Source organism: Macaca thibetana, chromosome 14, assembly GCF_024542745.1.
Source record: "Macaca thibetana thibetana isolate TM-01 chromosome 14, ASM2454274v1, whole genome shotgun sequence".
Classification (NCBI taxonomy): domain Eukaryota; kingdom Metazoa; phylum Chordata; class Mammalia; order Primates; family Cercopithecidae; genus Macaca; species Macaca thibetana.
In genome coordinates this window covers 100,580,143-100,592,585 of record NC_065591.1, presented here as the reverse complement: position 1 = coordinate 100,592,585, position 12,443 = coordinate 100,580,143, and the positions used below count along the sequence as shown (strand labels likewise).

At 38.8% G+C, this 12,443-nt stretch overlaps 1 protein-coding gene across 4 annotated transcripts in view; it reads right to left on the bottom strand.

Moving 5' to 3' along the window:
• Positions 1 to 12,443, bottom strand: part of DDX10 (DEAD-box helicase 10) — a 342,707-nt gene that overhangs the window by 238,587 nt on the left and 91,677 nt on the right. For all 4 annotated transcript variants that reach the window (XM_050758689.1, XM_050758690.1, XM_050758691.1 and 1 more), the window contains 2 exons: positions 9,465 to 9,627; positions 7,895 to 7,979 (listed from right to left, as the gene is read on the bottom strand). In XM_050758689.1, the coding sequence (XP_050614646.1) occupies positions 7,895 to 7,979; positions 9,465 to 9,627 (248 nt within the window). The remainder of the gene's footprint in view (positions 1 to 7,894; positions 7,980 to 9,464; positions 9,628 to 12,443) is intronic.

The window sequence follows — 12,443 nt, the reverse complement described above, 5'->3', positions numbered from 1 at the left end:
TATACTAGATTTAAAAAAGGAAAAAAGAACAGGTTTGGAAATATTCTGGGGAAAAGAAAGTCATCTGCACCTTAAGATCTCAAATAACACACAGGTATACCATGTCAGGCCCAACAGTGACAAATGAAGTTCACCGTAAGTAATTAGAAAGAAACCAAGCTGGCTAATACATATTGCATGGAAAGCTTCTAGCAAACTGATTAAGAACAAGGATTTATGGGGTTCACAGAGAAAGGGTAGAAATCATTAAATTCTATCAACTTTGTCTCCAGAAAAGATTTTTTTTTTTTTTTTTTACAAAAAAAGGCTAAATTGTAACAGATTAAGAATAAAAAGAAACCTCAAATGAAAGTGGTACTGATACCAATTTTAGTGGTACTAAAATTATCCTTCCAGGAAATAACAGAGTTAGATACGATTAACCCCATTTTACCAGAGAACAAGCCTCGGCTTAGAGAAGTTAAAGACTTGTCCAAGGGTACATGGTCAATAGGTGACAAAGTCAAATTCAAACCTCAGATTCCTGATTTTCTAAAGGCAGTGATGGAACAACTACAGGATGTCTATCTCTCATAGTCCAAAGAAAGAAAACGCATACACTCTTAGTTTGTCTTCATGACCGCAAATGTCAACAAATTTAAAGACATCTACCTTTCTTCTCCCAGTAACTGGCTCCCATGCATTCTAGAAGCCCCGCATGGGAGCAGCAGGGCTGCTCCATTAGACATAATCCATTAGATGTAAACAGCTGGATCAGGGCACAACTGGCAAGAATGAGTTCTAGAGTCAGAAAGACCTAAGCATAAATCCCAGGCCTGGTACTTACTAAACTGAGAAATCGTAGACATAATCTACCTTAAAGTCTCTGAGAAAGAGTTTCCTAATACGAGAACCTCCTTCATGAGTTGTTCGATGAGCTAAATGAGTTCATTCATACAAATATGTATTGAGTTTGGGAAGTAAAAGGCTAAACCACAGTCTACTCGTTCTCTGTGTAGTACAGGGGTGGGAGGTAGGAAAGAGGATGCCCTGCGCTCTCTACACCCCAATAAAAGTGATATGGTCAAATCTCCTAGAAAACATATTAATGACAGATCTCCAGGGAAACAAACATTTGCTAGGTGAGAGTTCTCACCTATGAGAGGCTTTTAATAGGATGTACCATGGTTGTTCACAATTTATGGATTTGAAAGTATGCTTCTCTGGTGGGCTTTGTAAACAAGTATACAAATAGTCCATCTATGCAAGTGTCCATCTAAGCTACACATTATTTAGAGTCTTCTATGTTAACATGGGCCACAGCTTGCCCTAATTTGGCAAGAAAATAACCAGGGAGCTATAATAGAGATCCCACACCTCTTCCTATTTCACCTCTACCTCAGGATTGCTTTTATCCTTGTAATCAGTGGTAAAATTCAATGTTGGGTGTGGTAGGCAGCTTATAGAACAACTCCCAATAATCTGCACCTCCTGGTATTGACACCCTTGTGTAGTTCCCCAACAAGGAATAGAACTGACATGCAACCACCAGGATGTTACATGAAAGACGGACTGCCACTTCCAAGTCTAGGTCATGAAAGACATTACTGCTTTATCTTCCTCTCCCTCAGCTATCATCTGCCCTCTCTGATGAGGTCAGTTACCATGCTGTGGCTATCCTGTGAAGAAGACCACATGAAAAGGAACTGAGAGATGCCTCTGACCAACAGCCAAGGAGGAAATGAATCTGGAAACAACTATGTGAATAAATCTGAGAATGAATGCAACCCTAGTTGAACCTTAAACGACCATGTGACACCTTCATTACAGCCTTGTGATAGACTGAGAGCCAGAGGACCCAGATGAACCACACTGGCTGGGTTCCTGACCCACAGAAGCTGCAAGATAATAAATGGTTATTGCAATAATAAATGGTTACTGCTTTAAGTCACCAAGCCATGGGTCAATTTGTTACACAACAATAAATTAACATATTAGGATAATTAACATATTAGGTAAGATCTGATTCGTGAGTCTGAATCACTATCTCAAATGTCTAACTACATGTCAGGTCCTGTTCTAAGCACTTAGGGTATATCAGTACACTAGACAAACATTGCTGCCTTTATGGTACTTACAATCAAGGTGAAAAGCAATGTAAAAATATACTAAGTAAATACTCTAGTATATTTGAAGGTGATAAAGGACTTTGGAAAAAGGAATGTCGAGCAGGGTGAAAAGGAGTGGTAGGGGAGGGTAAGGAAGACAGGCATGTGGATACTTGAGGAAAATGCATTCCAGCAGAAAAGACAGAGCACCAGTATAAAGGCCCTACCGGCAAAAGCATGCCTGGCACATACAAGAAACAGCAAGACCAGTATGGAGCACAGAGAACAAGGGGAGAATACCAGGAAACTGGAGGGAAAGGGATTACTAGTTTAGGCCCAGGGGGTCATTGGCTTTCACTCTGAGTGAAATGGTATGCCATCAGAGGAGTGATATAATCCGACTTATGTTTTAGAAGGAACACTCTGCCTGCTGTATTGAGTAGACAGGAGAATAAAGTGGGGGCACCCCTACTCCCAAGGGGTACCTGGGAAATAGACTCCTAAGAAATATTCCCAAGGGATGCCTGGGAAACAGGCTCCTAAGAAATATAAGCCCTCCTTATCTACTGCTACAGCCATACTGGCTATACTCTCCCCCAGCTCCTCACTGCTTCCAGATGCAAAATAAATTTGCTGTGACCTTTTATGTAACCTTTAAATCTTAGATACCAACAAAGGTAGAAGGTCATGTAAAGAAGCATCAGCCACTATCTACGAGGAGCAGACTGCAGACCTTCACAAATGTAAGCTAAAGGAATGAAAGAAATCATTTTCACTAACAAAGATTGCTTCTATCTTATATCTAAGGTACACATGGTAACCCTTGGAAAGTAAATGCTCATGAAAACTGTCTTTTTACCTTTATTATTTCAATTCACAAACCAATTAAAGAGCCTATTAAAAAAATTATCATTAGCTATTCCATAAAGTACCAGTATTCTCCCACAACCAGCCATGAACTCTTCACAAGTTATTACAGATTTTAACTAGTGGCCATCTTCCTCTTTTCTAAGATCTAAGCTGCTACTGGTGAGTGTGCAATGCTAAGGTCTGGCCTCTGCTGTCCCCTAGTGGAATCACATTCTGCTCCTTATGTTACAAAATTTCTGAGCACCACAAAACCTAGCCAGGCAAATAAGGCTAAATTAGAATATTGCTGAAATTATTTTATCTTCCACTATTCTGGGGGAAAAAAAAAATAGTTATATATGAATGCCCATCTTCTACCCACAACCCTTCCCCACCCTCCCCAAATAAAAACATTTTTTTTAATTGAGAATACCTGATGCCTATTTTCCGTTCCCAAATATTTTCTACTTTCAACTGGACATTTTTATAAAAACTGGAATAGCTTGGTTTTGTACCAAAAAAACTATAAGCCCTAAAGAGAATTGCTTTTTAAAGTGGTAGAATGTATCACAGGATACAGCATTATAAAACTATATTCATATACCTGGGTTCACTTATCTCTAAAGGAGACCATTTTGTTAAAAGGGGTGTGATGGTTAAGGAAAATGCAGGGAAATTTCTCAAGTGCTACAGATCAAAAGGAATTTAGAAAGGTAAAATTAATTAATACAGAATTAGGTACTTCAAGGCAAAAGTACCCAAATCACTTTTTTAGCTAAAATAAGAAAAAGAAAACAAAAGAGTCCCCAAATCTCAGCTATTTTGCTAATGATTTTGTTTTCCTATGTCGATATATTATAGTTCAATTCCAAAAGCAAACACTATCTGGCAACTTGGTTTTAATTACAGCCGAATACACAGGATTTTAATAAGATTCAAATTTTAATTTAGCCTTTATTCAATTCAATTATTCAGTCTCATGGCCCACAAAACTTTCTAATTATCTTTAAGCCCATTATTGGCAACTTTTAAACTGCCAGAAAAAAAAAAAAAAAAAAAAAAGCATTATATATGCTAAACCTTTCCACTAACTATACATCTAAAATAGTCAAGTAAAAATATTTTTAATTGGTTACAAAAGGTCAAACAGGCTTGTGCTTTAAAAGTTAATGACCACATTAAAAATTACATTACAACATTTTTTTCAGATTAGTATTCTCTCTCTTCAGACACAATAATGTGATGTTGTTCTAACTCCTCTTCATCTCCACAGTCATTAAGACCCAATTTAATGTTCACCACGGCATGTTCAACTACATAAAATTTTCATCAACTTCTCTAGGTACCAAGAACCTTGAAATATTCTCCCCTCTAGAATCTTTTCCTGATTTATATTGACATGTCCAATAATCTTCATATAGGGAGAATTTTACTGCTAAATGTATTCTATTTAGGAATCAGTCTGCCCTGTCCCCAACAATACCACTGGGACATCTAAAAAGTATGTAATACATATCAAAATAATCACATTAAAGAATATATTATATTAAAGATATCAAAAAGGAAAAGAAAACATAAAAATAAAAAGCTCCCACACCCCTGGCCCAATGCACTTGTGAGACACCATATCCAACCTTGCCTATCCAGAGGCCCACAGGAGCACAGAATGCAGATATGTGCACAGGTACACGTACCAATTTACACAACTACACATTTACTGAGGAGAATTACACTGTGGAGAAGGTCATTCCACCGACCACCACTGATGACTTCCCAAAATACTCACTATGAATGACAATCAAAACATGTACTCGCCAGGCACAGTGGCTCACACCTGTAATCCCAACACTTTGGGAGGCTGAGGCGGGCAGATCACTTGAGGTCAGGAGTTCAAGACCAACCTGGCCAACATGGTGAAACGCCATCTCCACTAAAAATACAAAAATTAGGCAGGTGTGGTGGCAGGTGCCTATAGTCCCAGCTACTTGGGAGGAGGCTGAGGCAGGAGAATCACTTGAACCCTGGAGGCGGAGGTTGCAGTGAGCTGAGATCGCACCACTGCACTCCAGCCTGGGTGACAGAGCGAGACTCTGTCTCAAAAAAACAAAACAAAAACGATGTACTTAATACATTAAAGATCAATGAGGCACCAACTACCCCCTCATAAAAATGGAGAAGAGAACAGGCAACTATTCTACCCATGTCCCATTTTACTTAGTTCCAATAAGAAAAAAAATTCTAAAAGCAAGTTTGTCCAAATGTACAATGACATCATATACAAAATCCAATCCTAACTGTATTGCTTGTTTAAAACTACATCATCAATTGCAATTAAGACTTACTTTTGAACCCGCTAATACATAAATCCTATTTTTCTCAGCAAACTATCGCAAGAACAGAAAACCAAACACCGCATGTTCTCACTCATAGGTGGGAATTGAACAATGAGATCACTTGGACACAGGGAGGGGAGCATCACACACTGGGGCCTGTTGTGGGGAGCAGGGAGGGGGGAGGGATAGCATTAGGAGATATACCTAATGTAAATGACGAGTTAATGGGTGCAGCACACCAACATGGCACATGTATACATATGTAACAAACCTGCACGTTGTGCACATGTACCCTAGAACCTAAAGTATTAAAAAAAAAAATCCTATTTTTAAATAGTCTTTCACTATTATACTGTTCTCTCCCTTCTTTCATGCTGGTGAAAAGAAGCACATTTAATTTGAGTGCATTTTTATTATAAACCATGTTTAAAGATGGCCCACAGAATAAACATGAATAAATAAAAAATAAAAAATAAAAAAAACAAATAAACATTCAAACACCTTATGAAAATTAAATCGAATTTTAAAAAGATCTATTTCTTGCTAGGCTATAAAAAGACATAAAAAACCTTCACTTCAGCTGAAACAAAATGTGACCACATAAAAACAAAAAAATTGTTTCTTCAAAGCTTCAAAAAATATAAATGCATAGAAATCTAAAAGAACTAAACTCCAAGGGGACTTCCTAGGTAAACAAGGGATACAGCACACTTTCCTACCTGGGGCCACTTGCTGAAGTGGGCACAGGGCAGGTGGTAAAGCAAGCCTGCCAGACAGGACAGTCTGTGCTAGGGCCTAAAGATCCTGACATCCCTGGGAAAGCTTTGAGAAGAGTTTGTGGCTTGAAATTGGAAGCAACCGTTGGTCTAGTTAGACCAATCCTGGAATCCATATGATAAACACCCAATCATCCAGTTTTGATAAGAAAACAGAACAAAAATGTAAAACCGAAGAAACAGTCCATCTGTGGCTAACCACAATTAATCATAATCTAAACAGCATAATAAAGTAAATTCCAATTCTTAAACACTACAAACATCAACAAGACAAATGTATATTGAAGCTTTATTCATCTCTATTGTCTTAAGATCCATTTCTGGATGTGGAATTACTAAGACAAAAAGAACAACTCTAAGGTTGTTGATAAGTATTACCATATGCTATCTAGAAAAATGTTAACCATTTACAATTCTACCAAGAACATATACCTCCCAGCTTCGCTGCTACAGCTTAATAGCAATGATAGATTGTGTAATCCTTTTTGATTCATTCAGATCCCTTTCTATGCCACTTAATTCCAAATGACTGACTTTACTATGTTTTGTTGTTTTTGAGACAGAGCATCACTCTGTCGCCCAGCCTGGAAAGCAGTGGTGCGATCTCAGCTCACTGCAACCTCCGCCTCCCGGGTTCAAGTGATTCTCCTGCCTCAGTCTCCCGAGTAGCTGGGACTACAGGCGCGCACAACCACTCCCGGCTGATTTTTTTGCATTTTTAGTAGAGACAGGGTTTCACCATGTTTCTCAGGCTAGTCTTGAACTCCTGACCTCGTGATCTGCCCACCTCGGCCTCCCAAAGGACTGGGATTACAGGTGTGAGCCACAGTGCCCAGCCTACTAAGTTCTTTTCTAGACAGTTCCTCATACCCTTGAGCAAACATAGGATATTTTGGGGGGAAAGTGGGGAGTATAGGAAAGAGGAGAGAGAGGGACTGGTCTTCAGCAATGTCTCTATTTCCAGAACTAGGAAGAAAGGAAAAAGAGGTATCTATGATTCCAAACCACTTAGCCTCTTCTTAGCCTATACTTTAGAAGGTAAGAGCACAAGATCTAGACTAGATGAGCCAGACTGCCTGGGTTCAAATCTCGGCTCTGTGGATCTTTGAACAAATTGTTTAACTGCTCAAAGATCCAGTTTCCTCATCTGAAAATAGGGATTTAATAATACAGTAAGTAGTCCCCCCCCACCCCGTATCTGTGGTTTTGCTTTCTATGGTTTCAGTTACCCACAGTTAACCAGGCCCAAAAAATATTAAATGGAAAATTCAAGAAATAAACAATTCATAAGTTTTAAATTGCTCACCCTTCTGAGTAGCCTGATAAAATGTCACACCATCCACTATGTCCTGCCTACGATGTGAATCATCCCTTTGTCCAGCATACCAGCATATGCACGCTCAAGACCCCGCTTGTTAGTTACTTAACTGTCTCAGTTACTAGATTGAAAAAACATAGCATATATTGGGCTTGGTACTGAGTTTTCAGGCATACACTGGGACCTTGGAACACAACCCCTGAGGATAAGTGAAGACTACTGCAGTCCTAGACCTAACTGACAGGTCATTAGGATTCAATGAGATGACTTTCAGTGAGCAGTTTTGCTGAAAAGTAAAGTACAAGAAAGTTAAAACAAACTAAAGTAAGATTTTTATGGATTTTTTGCAGCACTAATCAAGTCTTAGTCATTAAGATTTACAGTAGCTATCAAGTTGCTATCAACTCACACCATGAAATGCCAAAACAGCACTTACTTACCTGAACTGCTTTCTTCATTTATCTGCAGTTGGGAAAGCAGTTTTGTTATTTAGATAGCAGCAAAAGAAAAGAAATTAGTCAGTACACCTACCTGGCAGTTCTACCTGCTCTGTGAATATATGTGTTGGCATCCTCAGGACAATCAAACTGAAGAACCCAATTCACGGCTGGGAAATCTATAGAGAAGGGATGTGAAGTTAAGAAACTGGTTACAAGATCTGCCCTGCTGCACTATTTTTATTTTACAATATTGCTTGCCAGGACTTTTCATCACATCAAACTGATGGATATCATCTATGAACTCTATTAAAAGTAAAATTAATTGCATGAACCAAGAGATAGTAAGCATTTCTCTTGACAAAATGAACTAAAATTAATGACTGTTTGAATATGTAGATTACTTCGTATCTGACACAGAAGAGACAGATTGCTTTGTGTCGGACAAATAGTGAAATACCCTAATATTTAATAACCTGAAAGCACGACTTCTCATGGGGACATGGACAAAGCTGGAAACCATCATTCTCAGCAAACTAACAGGAACAGAAACCCAAACACCACACGTTCTCACTCATAAGTGGGAGCTGAACAATGGACACAGGGAGAGGAACATCACATATCAGGGCCTGTCGGGAGGTAGGAGATTAGAGGAGGGACAGCATTAGGAGAAATACCTAATGTAGATGATGGGTTGATGGATGCAGCAAACCACCATGGCACATGTATACCTATGTAACAAACCTGCACGTTCTGTACATATACCCCACAACTTAAAGTACAATAAAAAATAAAGTAAAATAAAAACTAATCAGGCATGGTGGTACATGCCTGTAGTCCCAGCTGCTGGAGAAGCTGAGGTGGGAGTATCACTTGAGCCTGGTAGATCAAGGTTGCAGTGAGCTATGATCATGCTACTGTACTCCAGCCTAAACTAATAAACATGACATCTGACATACGCTTTAGAGAACTCCAAGAGGGACAGGAGGAGGATTATGAAAAAGATAATTGTTAAAGTTGGGTATATGAGGGTAGATTAAACATATTCAGCTTTTGTGTATGCTTCAAATTTGCTATAATTAACAATACAATAAAATTAAGTGACTGAAGGATGCGAATTATCACCTATTTATTCTCACGCTTTGTTCCTATGTCTAGTTTCCCTCTCTAATTACGTCCATCCCCATCCATTCCCACAAAGCCAGAAGTTGTATAATCAACAAAGCAGCTTTTTGAAAATAAATTTAAATGCATTAAAGGTAGTGATTTATCAGATAAAAATTAGAATGGTGAAAACATGGATTTCACTGATTTTTCTTGTTGAATGAGTTCAGTATCTATAAACAAGTTTCCAATTTTCAAAGAAACGAGAATTGTTTTCATATCTTTAAACTTTTAATCTCTTCGATTTTGTAGGTTCCTCAGTATTCTATGGTGTGATTATCATGAAACAGTAAGAGTAAAAAAGATACAAATACTATGGAAATTTTCACTGATACATCCTTAATGTTAGTCAATTGCTACCAATTTACTACTTACTTTTCTCTTACAAAATAAGAAAAGAAACTCAAGTATTTGAGTCTATCAGATTTCCCAAAATACACTTTATAAGCAAATTACATTTCCCATGATCACAGAAATTTCATGGTAGGAAGTTTTCTTACCCAACCCCCTGGCTGCAATATCAGTAGCAAAGAGTACCGCAGCTCTCTTACGGACAAACTCATTATAGACTTCCATTCTTCTCATTTGCTGCTGTCGACCATGGAGGGCAAGGATAGAAATACCAGGACGTAGCCGGCAAAACACTCGGTACAGATATTGGACCTGGGGCATCAACAGAAGAATAAGTTTGCTTATGGCAGATGACAGCAATAAAGCTTAGAAGACGGACAGCAAAAATGTATTAAGCAGCACGAATTTTACCAATTAAAAAAATGTTCAAATATAGAGCAGAGAAAGAGAAATGTAGTTTAGAGTTGTGGTCTGCAAAGATTTTTGCTCATGTATTTCCTTTGATTTTCAAAAAAATGCTCTTCTTATATTTTTGTATTGGTATCTGAAATCTTTCAAAATTTCAATCATAGCAAAGAACACAATTTCTGGTAAATACTGATGTTTTAAAATAAACACTTATCTCTTATGAATGTATCCCACAGATTCTCATCAGCAGAGCAATGTGATACCCAATTTCAACCAAGTAAAAAATGTGAACTCTTCTTTAATTTTAAGAAATTTGATTTCCTTCCCTCCTTTAATTCACATTTCTATTCCCTAACGTCACAGAATTGCATCTTAAGTTTGAAGCTTGAAAGCCTTTTATTGATCATGTTATCATACCTCATTTCCTACAAAAGAAAAAGCTTATTTTAATTTCCTGTGGCCATAGGCTGACTGAACTTTCCTCTCAGACTCAGCAATTATTAAAATAATCAATAGTACAGAACTGATCAAACCAAGAAATATGTTGGGATTTGATTTAAAAAACTGTTAGACATAAATAAAAACACTGTAAATATATCTCAATGTATGGGACTATATAGAGTTAATTGTTTTGGTTCTCTTTATGTACCCATAAACAGATACTATGGATTGTTAGACTGAAAAGAGTTCAACATTATTTTATTTTCTCTAACATGGGGGTTAAAATCTGTTCACATAAATAAAACTCAAAGGAAGTTTAATTCTGAGCTCCTATAAAACAGGCCAAAACTCATAATGCATTATTCCAAATAATTTTTGGCGATCTATTCGCTCAGTTAAAGAGAAAGATAAAGTCTCTCTTCAATTTTGCTGAAAATAAAGAATGGGAAACCAAGTGAATTGCAAAATGACTTGTTACCCAATCACTAGTCATTTACTTTCTCAAATGCAATTCGCTACTTGCCAGGGAGGTTCTGATTCTGGGACAGTATCAGGCAAGGATTAGAGACAGCTGGACTTAGGCCTTTCTTTTGTCAAGATGTAAAAACAGCTTCTCCAAGAAGACACCAAATGGCAGATGATGCTGGTGCAGCAGAAGGGTCCACAGGACCGGGAATGGGAAACCACAGAGGCCTCGGCAGAGGCTTCAGCAACAGCACCTGCAACCAAGGCCACTGGCAAAGCCAAGGAAGGGATGCCAGTCACTAAGCTGTGCTGTCTGGTCAAGGACATGAAGACCAAGTCCCTGGAGGAGATCTCTCTCTTCTCCTGCCCATCAAGGAGTCTTAGGTCATTGACATTTTCCTGGGGGCATCTCTCAAGAATGAGGTTTCAAAGATTATATGGTGCAAACGCGGCCCACACTGGCCAATGCACTGGGTTCAAGGCATGTTGCCATTGGGGACTACAATGGCCACATAGATATGGGTATCAGGTGCTCCAAGGAGGTAGCCACTGCCATTTGAGAGGCCATCATCCTGGCCAAGCTCTCCACTGTCCTTGTGCCGAGAGGTTACTGGAGGAAGAAAATCAGCAAGCCCACCAGCCCTTGCAAAGTGACAGACCTCTGTGGCTCTATACTGGTGAGCCTTGTCCCCACCTCAGGAGGCACTGGCATCATCGCGGCCCCTTGCCCAAGAAGCCACTGCTGATGGTGGGTATTGACAATTGCTATACCTCGACCAGGGGCTGCAGTGCCACCTTGGGCAACTATGCCAAGGCCACCTTTGATGCCATCTCCTAAAGAGTAGAAACTTTAAACAAAACTTTAAATAGAACTTTCAGAATCATTTCCTAGTATCTAGATACAAAAACCAACTAAGTCTTCTTTAAGAGATGTGAAGTTTATGATTTTCTGGTTGGCTACTGCTCAGGACACACTTCCAAGTTACCTTGAGGAATGCTCCCAGGATCTGGGAAGCTTTGAAAATCTAAGATAGGTCCTTAAAAAACTGAAGTCTTTTTTTTTTTTTAAGACAGGGTCTTGCCATCTTGCCCAGGCTAGTCTTCAACTTCTAGACTCAAGCAGTCCTCCCACCTCAGCCTCTTAAAGTGCTGGGATTACAGGCGTGAGCCACCGCACCAAGGCTAAAGTCATCCTTTACATGTTAAAATAAGGTTCAGTAGACAACAGCATCAGATCACCACTTAATTTCCCATAAGCTAGAGAGAAACTCATCTACATATTTATTATGGAAAATTATTGCAAAAGCTGTAAATTTAGAATTGATCTACTACATTCCCTAGAAGTCATCTGGAATCTGAAATATAGTACAGGAGAAGTGGCACACGCACGCACGCACGCATGCACGAAGATGGTGGTCCCTTCTCCTCAAGAGAGGAGACAAAGTTCTCTTAGACATCTCTGAAATCCTCATTCTTTATTCCTAGCACAGGGCTAGTGTTCAAGCAAGAAGTGTTTATTAACTAAGATATAAACAAAACACTTCAGAAGGTTAGAGGAGGGAGCAACTGATTCCTTCAAAAGGGAGTGTCAGAAAGGGACTTTCAGGTATGACATTTGAACTTAGCCTCAAAATAAGTATTTCCCCAGATTTAGGTGAAGGGATGCAGGGAGGCCATTCCAGACAGATCAGCATAAACAAAGATAGAAGGCATGGAAATAAATGATATATTCATTCCCATATTCCTGGAGGGTAAGGGAGGTATCAGATTATAAAGACCTCTGCTTAGCCTGGTTAACAACTATTCATTCTACT